Raw genomic sequence first — 12,526 nt, forward strand, 5'->3', positions numbered from 1 at the left:
GGAGGTGCAGACGATTCTTTTGAGGCCAAGGGTAAGGATTTCCCACCCAGCGCAGCTGTGGCATTGCGCTGCCATTCCCAGCGCAGACTGGAGCCCCTCAGCCTTCCTCCCAGCTCCTAACAAAACGCCATCCCCTCTCAAACCTTTCAGCTTCCACTCATTGTCTTCGGAAGGTTCCAGCTCAGGCAGTGCCTCCCTGCATCCCCACGGCTCTGAGCCTGCCCCCTTAAAAGCTGCTAATCCCATCCAAGTCCATTACAGACCTCTCTCCTGCCGCCCCCGGGGGACGTGGGGGGGGGGGGGGGATGGCACATCTCGGAGCCCACAAGAAAACAAATGGCCACTTTGAACAAATCGCAGGGCTGCGTGCCAAGCGGGGATTCCCGACCATTTACAAACACCCTCTGCATAATCACCCCGCTGGATTCCTGCGGAGGGTTTATTACAACCTTTTATTTTCACGCGTGGCAAATGTAATCTTATCTGGCTGTGCCTCGGCTCGCAGGGCACCGGGGCTGGTGTTCCAGCAGCGCAAGACACAGCACAGAAAGCCGTCGGAGGACTGTCGGCTGCCTGAGCAATTAGAGATCGGGTGCTCCCAGCAGCTGAGCTATAGCCTCACTGCTGCTGCTGCACTACCTGCGTGTGGCTCTGGCAGGGCTGGGTGCAGCAGATAGGAGCTCCAGCTGCCGGCAGCAGGGTGGTGTGCTGGGGAGCAGCACCGGTGACATTGGGAGCAAGAGAAATCCTATTAAGATAACGTCACGGCCTTTCTGTTTTACTGTTTGCAAGCCAGCCATAACATCATTAAGTGACACAACCGGGAGGTGCCTGCTGCCAAGGAGCACTGCTGTAGATAAGATGTGGGTTGAGCCTCTGCCAAAATGCGAGTCGATGTGACGGGAGATTTGGAGCCCGTTCAAGGTTTGGTTCGCAGGAGGAGCGGCAGCGCAGGTACGGGCAGGGCAGGGTCAGTTCCCAGGGCTGCCCCGCTCCTATACCCCTCCTGGGGGCACGGCCACGTTTCTGCTGTGCTCACATCAACAAGCAGGAGGCATCAGATGGGACGGTGTGGAGGAATGTGGGACAGCTGCAGCGGGTCCTTGGGGCACTCACCTCTGCCTTCCCTTCTGAGCCCTGTAGGCAGTCAGAGGCAGCCTCATAGCTCCAGGGATCGGCTTTGGAGCTCGCACAAGTCATTAAAATGCTGCAGTGTGAGGGGAATTCGGATATCTGCTGTCTCCAGCTGAGGTCGGGGGGGTTGGAAGGGGCTGGGATGGGATTGCCCTCGGGAGAAGCAGTGCTGGTGGGGTTTGAGGTCTGTGCTGCCTGCTGGGTAATGTGCAGCTGAACTTGTGGTCCAGCACCATCCTTACCATGACAATGTGCAAACAAACTCTCCTTGTTGGCAGTGATGAGCTTTGCATCCCATGCAGTGGGGATAAGGCACAGTGGGGGCTCTGGGGGCTCAGCCCAGCGCCTGACACACAGAGATACTGAAGGAAACAGCAGTTCTGTAGAAGTGCTTGGGCTGTTTGAGCAGCTCACCGCATCCTGCAAGACAGGACATCAGGAAGAAGTTACTGAAGACAAAAACTGTGCCCTGAAAGCATCGTTTGAAGCATTTTTCTGTTAGAGAGGCTTTGGTTGCATCAAAAGCTGTAGATGTAAAGTCCTTTTAGCATCCCAGCAGTGTCTGTGCTGCAGCAGCTCGAGCAGGGTGTCTCAGTGCTCTGTGCAGGGTCGGAGCAAGGTGCCCAAGCAGCTCTCGCAGTGACCTTCTCTCCCAGCAGTGCTTTTGCACATTCTCCCTGCAGAGGTTAACTGCAGCCGTGCCTCATCTCGCAGCATGCTTGCATCCTGGGAATGGCAGAGCCACGAGCATGCAGGAGCTGCAAGGCACCGTGCCACGTCAGGCAGGGCTGCAGCCTCTCTCGTTTCCATCGCAGCAGGATCTTTGTTTTGTTGCCGTAGAAAAGCTGCTGGTGTGGGTCTGCAGGGTACCAGGCTGTCACCGGAACCGTGGCATCGTAGGGAGCCCCAAAGAAAGCGTGCGTCCTTGAGAGCAAATCAGATGGTGTTTCCTGCCACCTCCTCGGGGAAAAAAAAAAGCTCTGTTGGATTGACGGTTTGGGAAAGTGAGGTTTCCTCTCTGTCAACACAGCAGACTGCAGCGTGGCACAGTCACAGGAGCGTGCCTCGTCCCTGCGCCTCCTGCTCCCATCCCCAGGGTCTGCCAGCAGGACACGATGACCCGGGGGGGTTCCCGAGGGATGGGCATTCTGGGGGGGACAGGGGCTGCTGTGATGGGCACTGTTCCTCCCCACGGCCGTGTCCTGCAGGCAGTCGCTCTTTCTCTCTGTTCCAGGTGACTCCGGGTCTGGAAGGCCAGGAAGGGGAGCTGCTGGTCCGCGGCAACTCGGTGTTCCACAAGTACTGGAACCGACCCAAAGAGACCAGGGAGGCGTTCACGGCCGATGGATGGTTCAGGACAGGTACTGTACCACGTCCCGAGGAGGGGGGCAGCAGCTGTGGTTGTATCCTGCTGGTTGTGCCCTCAGGGGTGGCTTTGGAAAATGGGATCTGGCTTCACCGGGCTCTGCTGCGTTGGCCTGCAGTGGTGAGCCAAGGGATGGAGCGTGCTGTGCGCTGCAGGACTCTGCCACCTCAGCACCTGAAAACAGCCCGTGCTGGAGCTGAATTTCAGTGGGTGTCACATCAGTGACCCCAGGGGTGCGAGCCCATCCCTGGAACAGCTCTGCTCTCATCCATTGCTGGTATCGAAGCTCGGGCTGGGCCTGGAGGGGTGGCTGGCTGTGTGTTCAGGGGGGCTCTGCCACAGCCACCACCTTGGAGGTTTCCCTTCTTCAGTGGTAATGTCTGGGGAGCTGAGCAGTCCGGGGGAGAACCCTTGAGATGGGATCAGGTCAGGAGAGAGGTTTTGGAATTGCAAAACGTTGTGTCCTGCAGTTGTTTGAAGTGAAAATCTGCGTCTCCCGAATAAGGAGAGTTCCAAATAAAGAGGGCTCCAAATAAAGAGGGCTCCGATAAAGAGGGCTCCGATAAAGAGGGCTCCGATAAAGACACCTTTTGTTTTGAATCTGAGGCTCACTTCATTGTGGTGTGCTGTGTTTATGAAATTCAGAGGGAGTGTTTCTTCTTCTCGGGATTTGCCTTTCCTTTCTGACTGCGAGCGAGGAGCGGTTTTGATGTTTCCAGGGATGGGGACAGCTCTGGTGTTGGATTCTTTCAAATCAGATCTCACCAGAAGGTAAAGCTGCAATAGTAGGGACACGTTATGGCAGGTGGGTGCCGTACAGGGACAGCAGGGCCTGGCAGAGAGCTCATAACGTGGGGTGGGAAGCTCAGGGGGGTGGGGTGCCTGATTCCCACCCAACCTTTGCAGTTCTAACATTCCCTTTGTCAGTGCAGCACCCCAGGAGCATGGGGCTGCATTTTGGATGCTCTTTTCTGCGTTATTTATTGTCCATTTGTGAGGAAGCAGTCATTTGTCACCACGGTCCCACCCTGGGCTCAGCTCTGGGTGTGGGACAATCGGCTGCAGAAATCTTTTTCTTTTTTTTTCAGTCAACACTCCTGATGAATATTTCAGATGGGAAGGAATAGCATGCATTAATTATTGCAAAGAGATGTCTTTAGGAGAAAATGATTTTGAAATTCAGTTTAATTTCATTGTAATGCGCTGCAAACAGGAAGGGAGTATGTGTGTTTAATTGGCTCTCGGGGGTAAGGCCTGGAAGATGGCATGCCTTTGTCACAGGCCATTAGTGATACAGACTGCATAATGAGAGAGTACAATCAGCTCACAGCTGCCGGCTCCTACGGGGAGAGAATGATATTAAATAGAAATCAGTATAAATTAAACTTAACCCTTTCGCTGCCTGAGCCGGGAGGAAAGGGGGGAGTGGAGCCGTGGTGCCCGGGGCTGGGGACAGCTCGGAGGGTGCCAGCAGCACTCTGTACCCTCACAGCAGCCCCAGAAGGACATGGCCCCTCGTCCCCTCCTCGCCCCATTGCCCTACTCTTTGCCTTTCATTTTTGTCCATCTTCTGGCTGCTGCCAGCGCTGCCTGCAGGATGAGCAGTGCTGGCAAGGGGAGGCTGCTGGAGACCAAGGTGATGCCGCAGGGACAGTGGCAGTGCCACCCCGTGTGGGTCATTGCCAAGTGACACAGCAGCTGGCACAATGCTGGTGGGCAGTGCCAGGTCCTCCGAGCTCCACCAGGACTGGGAGATTCAGAGAGAGCAAAGCAGGAGGCAGCGGGGAGCGCACGGTGCCTGTAATTTAGCACTCTGCTGATTGCTAATGGCAATCTGAAAAAGCAGCGGGTCAGCAAATGAAGAGTAATTACTGCGAGGGAAGAGTGGGCACTGCACCTCACAGTGAAGCCAGTGCTGCACGGCATGGCACCATGATGGGGCACTGCATGTGTTCCCCCCGTGCTCTGCAGCATCTGGTGCCCCCTGCTCATGGGGTACTGGGGACTGCACGCAGTTTGCATGCACCAAGACAGGAGTGGGTCTCATTTCCTCCTCTGGCTTTGTGATTCGGGGCAGCCCGGGAGCCCCCAAAGCCCAGGGTGTTTTCCAGGCTGCAAGCTCACAAAGGAATCTTTCATTTCTGAGCCTTCTCTAGCTGCAGGTCATTTATTTCTCCGTACCTTCCTCAGGCCAGACCTCTTTCTGCTTGCAGTCCCTGTAAGTCACTCTAACGTGTGTTATTTCAGAGCGTATTAAACACCAGGAGAGCCCACGCTTCCACGGCAGCAGTCGTTTTCCTCCTGACTGACAGCTGCTTTATTAAAACCCCTTTTTCTCCCATGAAACCGTCTCACCCAGGAGAGCAGCATCACGTCGAGCGGCCGCTGCCTCCACCCACGGCAGGAGGGAGCATTGGTGCTGCAGGCTCAGGGCTCCAGCAGCAATCAGGGAGGGATGGGGAGCTCTGTGCAACACCTGCACGCCTGTGAGCACCAGAGGGCAATGCCCCTCAAGCCGACTGAGCTAATCCCCCTGCAAATGCTCTGTGCCCCGGGACAGAGGGAACACGACTGTGTGTGTGTGCACCGCAGTGACCTCTCGGTGGATTCAGGATCTCGGCTGCGATGGGACGCAGCCAAACTCTGGGTGTTGCAGCAGTGATTTACTGCTGCTCCCTGCCTCTTGATTTCCTCAGTTTAGCACCGCTGCCTGCCTCTCTCTCCGCAGCTCTCGTTTCCATTTGAGTGAATTTGATTATTTTGATTGTATTGTATTCGTGCCGTTGACAGAGCTGCTTAGATCAGAATCCCCTCCAGCCATTCCCAGGGACACTGCAGAGTACCCACCTGCTCCAGGCAGCAAGAAGCCCTCAACCCCCCCAGGAAGATGCTGAGCCCCCCCAGGAAGGTGCTGAGTCCCCACAGAAAGGTGCTCCCATTTGCATTTGCCATACTTCCAGGAAATGAGAATCTGGTGTATCCAGAGAGATTTATTTTCAATTACAGGTTAAGGCAGAGACATAAAATAGCACCGGGGCTGGAAGCAGTGCATAAATCCTGCAACAAATCCATGTATCTCAGCTCCATATAATAAGATTTTATTGATTGCTATATTGTATCTGTCAGAATAAAACTCTCTTAATGCGTGCATCGGGATGGAGCAGATAGAAAGCTTGTTGGTGGTAGAATCTGATTCAGGAATCAATGCTCTTTGATTAATAAGTCGTTAAGAAAGTAAGAGTCATTTAACTAGTTTGATGCACGTTTCAAAATGTTGACTCATCTTTTAACTTTCCTCCTTTAAGCTGCATTTAAGAAAACAGTGGTGTAGGTGTTTTTCACATTGTCAAGTTCCTTTTCTTTCTGTTCCTCTTCTTTCTCTTCTCTTCCTCTTCTCTTCTTCTATTCCTCTTCTCTCTCTTCCCTTCCTCTTCTTTCTTTTCCTTTTCTCTTCCTCTTTTTCTTCTCTTTTTCTTCTTCAGTTTTTATTCTCCCCCTCTTCTCATCCTCTTTTCTCTCTTCCTCTTCTCCTTCTCTTCCCTCTCTCCTCACGTGGCTCCAGCACAGACACTTTTCCCAGCCCATGCCCATCCCCAGAGGCAGGCAGGTGTTTCCCTGCCAAGGGAATTACTTACATTTGTGGGAGTAGCACTGACACCTGAAACAGAGAACACTTTTCCTTGATCAAGGCAGATTATAAATAGAAAAGCATCTCATTAGCATCCTAATCTGCAGGTTGTCTGTTTGTTTGCAGTGTCTCTCCTCGTCATAAATTCAGTTGATGCAAATTCGGTGGGTTTTTTTGTTGTTGTTGTTGTTTGGTTTTTGTTTTAAATGATTCCTTAATTTTACTGTGTTGCAGTCGGAGTCACAGAGCAGTGTGAGTCCATGTGCTGTCTGGTGGGGCAGGCCAGCAGCGAGGTGGGCCCAGGCCCCCACCAGCCCTCACTGAGGAGGTGTTTCTGCACATGGAGAAGCTTATTCTTTCTGCAGGATCCATAAGGAGACAGCACTGTTGGGTTTGCCCGATGGTTGGAAGCCCGAGGGCCATCGGAGCACAGTGAGCCCATGTATTTCCATGTCTGCTGTGAGAGTGATGTTTTCAGCAGTCCAGGGAGTGACTTTGGATTTCTGTAGCTGTAAATGAGAGCAGCTTTTGGCACAGAACTTGTTTACTCCTCCTCAGGGCTCTGCTCTGGTTGCAGATCACCACGGATGCTGAACGTTGACTTGTTGGAGACCCCCTGAGTCCAATAGCAGAGGGACGGAGCAGTCACACCCCAAGTTCCCACCTCCCCCAGACCCAGGCTCCGCTCTGAGCACTTACCATTACCATTACTTACTTGCCATTACCTTCCAGGGTGTGCTCTGTGCTTTGGCTGTGGCAGCACCTGGAGGAGAAGGGTTTGCTGTGCTGTGTCTCCTGGTGATGACTTCCCATCCCAGGGACGGATGCACGGAGCCCCGTCCCAGCTCCAGCCAGGTTGCATTGCAGACTTAAGATGGAGCTCCACGAGCCCGAGGAAGTGAGAGAGCTGCAAGCTCACAAGTGGGCTAGGACGGAGAGCAGTGGTAGCAGGAGAGAGCATGGGATGCATGAAGAAACGGGCTGAGCAGTGCTCCTCCTGGTGCACACCTTGCTGAGTCTTCCTGTCGCTCAAGGCAAGTGAGAGCTGGCTTATGACTGAGAGTGTTACACTGGGAGCACCAGCATAGGCTTCGGTGTATTTAAGCAAACAATTTAAGCAGATATCCCACTGCATATCCCTCTTCAGTCAACATCCTGCCTTCGTTATCTGTGCTTTATTTAATAATCCATCTCACAAGGGGCCGGGAGGGGTTGCTGCACGGGGAAGAGGCATCGCCTTCCTTAGCTCACGTGTAATTGATCCCTCAGCTGTTGAGCAGAGGGGCAGAACCCAAAGCAGAGGGCTTTTGCCCAATGCTGTTATGATTACAGTGAACGTTCTGAGCTGTGCACGTGTGGCTGAGCAGCCACACCTTGCAGCATTTGCTTATTTATCCCTCTTCGAGTTTTCTCTTTCATCTCATCGTCTGCAGGGATTCCTATAAATATTTAAATGCTAATTGAACTCTCCCCCCATCCCAGCCTCCCCGTTTTCCTTTCTGGCTTGTCCTCTGGGCAAACCCATCTGCAGTCACTCTGGCTGTGAGCGGGGGGGTCCCTCTGCCCACCCTGCTTGGATCAGACACCCACGAGCTCCTGCTGACGATGAGTGAGCGCACAGAGCCGTGCAGGACATGGTGGGGGAAACGGGCTGTGGGGGGAGGCCTGGCTACAGCGTGGGGTCAGCAAGCATCCTCGTGGCATCTTGTCCTGCTGCAACAGAGCTGTAAAGCTGCAGCTGAGAAGTGCAGGGATCAGTGTGGATCAGCCAAGACAAGGCCAGCAGCAGGTCCTCAGCGTGCCCCAGGAGCAGCATGCAGAGCAGGGCTCGGGATTAGTGCCTGGCAAGTGGGTTTCTCTTATCTGCAGCTCTCTCCTCCCAGGCTGTGGCTCCAATTGCACTCAGCCGAGCGGTGCCTTGCCAGCACGGCGCTTTGGGAGATGCCCTTGGGTGCAGTTTTGTTCCAGGTGGGGATGCCAGGGGAGGCTGTGCAGCCTTTCATCTCGGTGGGGCTCTGCCCTTTCTGCTCTGACAGCGTGTGGAATGCAAACAGACGTTGCTGTGCGGAGCGTGACACGAATTCCTTCTGAGCTGAGCAGGGTTGTGGGGTTTGCTTTTTTTTTCCCCCTTTTTCCCAGTGCTGTTTGCAGGAGTTTGGAAGCAGGGAGGCAGCTGCTGAGCTCACAGCTCCTGGGATGGGAGGTCAGGGTGGTCACGGGTCTGTCCTCCACCCGTGTGCCATCAGTGCTGGTGGGAGCCAGGCGTGTGCATGGGGAAACGAGGATGCCCCAGAGCTGCAAATCTCCTTGGCAATTTTATTATGTAAATAAATGGTGCTTGCACATCCACCTGCTGCTGCTGCTGCTCGTGGTGGTGTTCGTGGCAAGATACGTAAACAAACAGCGATTCTGCTCTAATAGATTTATTTCCTTTCTTGTGAGCCATTAAATTACCTCCAGGCTTGGTGCAGGTGCCAATCTGCTGCAGTGTTGGAAGTGGGGGAGTCCTCATCCTGACCCCTGGGAGCAGAGCACTGAGCCCCGGGGTGAAGCTGCCCACCTGGAGGTTTGGGGTCAGGCTGCAGGACCTGCTCCCTTTGGAGGGGCTTCTGCACTTCACCCAAGCAAGCCAGAGCCCGTGGAGATGCTGGGGAGGGAGATGATCTCCTCTTTAATAATTGCTGCGTTATCCATATGCATGCATTTCGTAAAGAAGTTCCAACCCCCCCCCCCCTTGCTTTTCTTTCCCCCTCCAGCAGCTTTGATGCTTTATTAATGCTCACAGCACGAACCAGCCTGCCCTTGGTGTGCTGGCAGCCGAGGGAGCCCTGAGTGCAGTGGTGGAGCAGGGGAGGAGTGGAGCTAGAGCAGCAGGACCTCGGCTCCATCCTGCCCCACACCACCACGCTGCATGGGAGCAGCTCTGTCCCAGCATCCCAGGCCGAGGGGATGGTGCAGCACTCTTGGGACACAGCTTGGGTTCCAGGCTCCTCCATCCTCCTCCTGGGGCCGGTGTAGCTGTGGCTGTTGATCATTTGAGAGTTTTGCTTCTCCTGCCCGGGATATTCTGCCTTCACGTTTGGAGGGGAGGATGCTGCAGGGCTCCTCTGTGTGTGCTAAGAGCGCGGGAGAGGTGTGCAGAGAGCCCTGTGCACCGGGGCGGGTCACCTGGTGAGGCCCTGCAGTTGAGAGCTGCTAATTGCTGCTAATTTGCTGCAGCTTGTACTCTAACCTCTGGAGCAGCCTGCTCGTGGCCAAGATGGCTGTCAGCAGTGACACGCATTCTTCATCCCGATGCCATAAATCAACCTGGAGTTGCTCCTGTTATTTAGCCTATCACTTAGCATCTCATTAGATAGGTATGTGTGCAGTTCCCCCAGAGCCTCTGACCGACCCCAGCGCAGCACACAGTGCCCTGCAGTGAGCGTGGAGGTGCTGAGCAGTGCAGGGTCAGAGCTCTGTGCACACAGAGCCTTGCTGCTCCCCCACGTAGCCCCCCAGAGCCGGAGCTCCCACCCTTGGCCATCTCCTAGGAGGTAACAGGAGCAGCTCCGGCGCGTCCACGCATCACCGCACGCTCCGTCCCTCCCTCTCCCATCTCTCCATAAATAAATCCCCCCAGTCCATCCCAGCACACTGTATCAATCTTGTTTAATAGACTGGAAAGCTTATTGCGTGGCGGCAGGTCGCAAGGAGCGTCGGGGTGATGGATTGCGCCTTCCCGCAGCCGAGCGTCGGTGATGTATAATGAAATATTTATGATTTATTCCAGCTAATAAACCGGAGTGAAGTGTGTGATGTATGTGAGCAGATGGGGGATCTATCGATGCAGTTTTCATTGTGGAGGGGGAGGGAAAGGTGTACGTATGTCCTCAACGCACGCGTATCGTGCGGCCCCGTCCCTTGGGGTGGATTAATTCCCAGAGGAGTCCTTCAGTGCTCACCTTCTGAGTGCTTGTCCGCCCCCATCCCTCCCACAGCTGCTCTCAAGCAGTGGGAAGAGATCTTCTTTGAGCATTGCATCTGGGGCTGTGCTGGGAGGGATGGATGGACCGGGGGCTGCGGGAGCATCACTGCCACTGAATCATAGAGCCATGGAAGGGTTGGGTTGGAAGGACCTTAAAGATCATGGAGCCAGGGGATGGTTGGGTTGGAAGGACCTTAAAGATCATGGAGCCAGAGGATGGTTGGGTTGGAAGGACCTTAAAGATCATGGAGCCAGAGGATGGTTGGGTTGGAAGGACCTTAAAGATCATGGAGCCAGGGGATGGTTGGGTTGGAAGGACCTTAAAGATCATGGAGCCAGAGGATGGTTGGGTTGGAAGGACCTTAAAGATCATGGAGCCAGGGGATGGTTGGGTTGGAAGGACCTTAAAGATCATGGAGCCAGGGGATGGTTGGGTTGGAAGGACCTTAAAGATCATGGAGCCAGGGGATGGTTGGGTTCTCCATTGGCTGTGCTCTAAATCTGACCTCAGTGCCTGGGTTTTCCCAGCAGATCCCAGCTCAGCCCTGACTCTGCACCCCAACCCAGTCCCTGCTCCTCTGGGTTCACCCAAAGGGCCCTTTTTTTGCATTCCTACTGTCTCAGAGCCCTCCAGTTCTTCCTTTCTCCAGCCTAAGAGTTCTCTTGGTCAACAGTTTCTCCACACGTTTGCTCCTTTGTTGCTGCAAGGCTGCATTGTTTGCCAGCAGCACGCTGCCCACGGTGCAGGGCTGTTGGCACGGGAACCCAGCAGCATTTGCTCCGTGCAGCAAAGGGCTTTCTGTTCAGCTGGGGACTGCTGCTGGGAGACCAATCTGCTTTGCAGACCAAAGGCCACGAGGGCCCTTCCATCTTTGCAACAAGCATTTTGCAACTTGAAACTCAGTGCAGAAATCTCTGGGGCTCTTATCTGTGGGTTCCCGAGGCGTGTGTGACCGTGGCAGCCACGTCCAGGGGACTCTCCGTACTCAGCCCTTCCCTTACAAACAGAAGCACTTTTAACCCCCCCCAAAAACCTCACCTTGAAGACAAAGGCTGTTGGCCACGGCTGGGAGCTGCTTTCTGCAGCAGGGAGACACGGAGGTGGTGATGTGACATGAGAGCAAGGACGGGGGGTAACACTGAGAGCCCCCCCCTCTCCTCCCCCTGTGCTGCCATCACGGCTCTGACAGCACAGCCCCCTCCCCCTCCTCCTCCTCCTCCTCCTCCTCCTCCTCCTCCTCCTCCTCCTGGCCCACCGCTATTAGCAGGATGTGAGTAATCATCTTAAGTAGCTATCAAAGTGCAACAGCTTGTTAAGCGTTTAGCCGGGCTGTGCTGACGTGACCCCTCCTCAATCTTCCCGCAGTGCCAGCGGGAATTACCAGCACACACCTCCCCCCCCCACCCCACGGGAGGGATGGAGCCACGCGTGGGGGCACTCTCATCTCCCTGACATTGCCCCCCCCCAGCTGATTGCTCATTGCCAGCAGCCCCAGTGCCCGCCCCGCTCTGTGTACCCCTGGCACCATCTGTGGGGTCCCTGGGGACGCTGTGCCCCATTGCCCCGGTGTGTGGGGTGGCGGGGGGAGCCCTCAGGGACCCTGCTTTGTTTTTCAGGGGACACGGCAGCCTACCGCGATGGTGTTTACTGGATCAAGGGCCGCACCTCGGTGGACATCATCAAGAACGGGGGCTTCAAGATCAGCACGCTGGAGGTGGAGCGTCAGCTGCTCGCACACCCCCACATCTCAGGTGGGCAGCACGCGGGGCTGAGCTCGGAACGGGAACAGCACAGCCCCCCCTCCCCACAACCCCTTGGCCCACGTCCTCTGCTCTCTTCCCCAGATGTGGCCGTCATTGGGCCCCCGGACGTGGTGTGGGGGCAGCGGGTCAGCGCCGTGGTGCAGCTGCGCAGGGGCGAGATGCTGTCTGTGAAGGAGCTGAAGGAGTGGGCCAGGTGAGGGCTCACCAGGTGGGAGGGGGCACTGGGAGCGAGCTGGCATGGGGGAGATGCTGCTGGAGGAGTTGGGGCACGGGGCTGAATGCGATGACACCAAACAAAGAGCCTGAACCCGCACGGTGCTCCAACCACGTGCATCCACACTGCAGGGACACCATGGCCCCCTACGCCATCCCCACCGAGCTGATCGTGGTGGAGGAGATCCCCCGCAACCAGATGGGGAAGGTCAACAAGAAGGAGCTCCTGCAGCGCTTCTACGCAGCGTAGCCCCCTCCCCCACCCCGGGGGGGCCAAAGGGAGATGGGTGCAGGTAATGCTGTGCCCGGGTCACCCCCCTCCCCCACGGGGAGGGCCGCACGGACCCTTTGCGTTACACCACCGGCCGCGCGGGGCGGTTTCTTGCACCCACCAAATAGATCAATATCAAATTATCATGTCTCGCATTCATAACTCTTAAGCAAGCAACAACGG

General features: G+C 55.5%; 1 protein-coding gene across 3 annotated transcripts in view; it reads left to right on the top strand.

Moving 5' to 3' along the window:
• ACSF3 (acyl-CoA synthetase family member 3) overlaps window positions 1–12,326 on the top strand; it is a 36,393-nt gene extending 24,067 nt beyond the window's left edge. For all 3 annotated transcript variants that reach the window (XM_065745308.1, XM_065745309.1, XM_065745310.1), the window contains 4 exons: window positions 2,369–2,495; window positions 11,713–11,847; window positions 11,941–12,052; window positions 12,205–12,326. In XM_065745308.1, the coding sequence (XP_065601380.1) occupies window positions 2,369–2,495; window positions 11,713–11,847; window positions 11,941–12,052; window positions 12,205–12,322 (492 nt within the window). In that variant the 3' untranslated portion in view covers window positions 12,323–12,326. The remainder of the gene's footprint in view (window positions 1–2,368; window positions 2,496–11,712; window positions 11,848–11,940; window positions 12,053–12,204) is intronic.
• Window positions 12,327–12,526: the final 200 nt, after the last annotated feature.

Source organism: Cyrtonyx montezumae, unplaced genomic scaffold (assembly GCF_038088225.1).
Source record: "Cyrtonyx montezumae isolate F1298 unplaced genomic scaffold, pur_monq_1.0 scaffold_35, whole genome shotgun sequence".
NCBI classification, from domain to species: domain Eukaryota; kingdom Metazoa; phylum Chordata; class Aves; order Galliformes; family Odontophoridae; genus Cyrtonyx; species Cyrtonyx montezumae.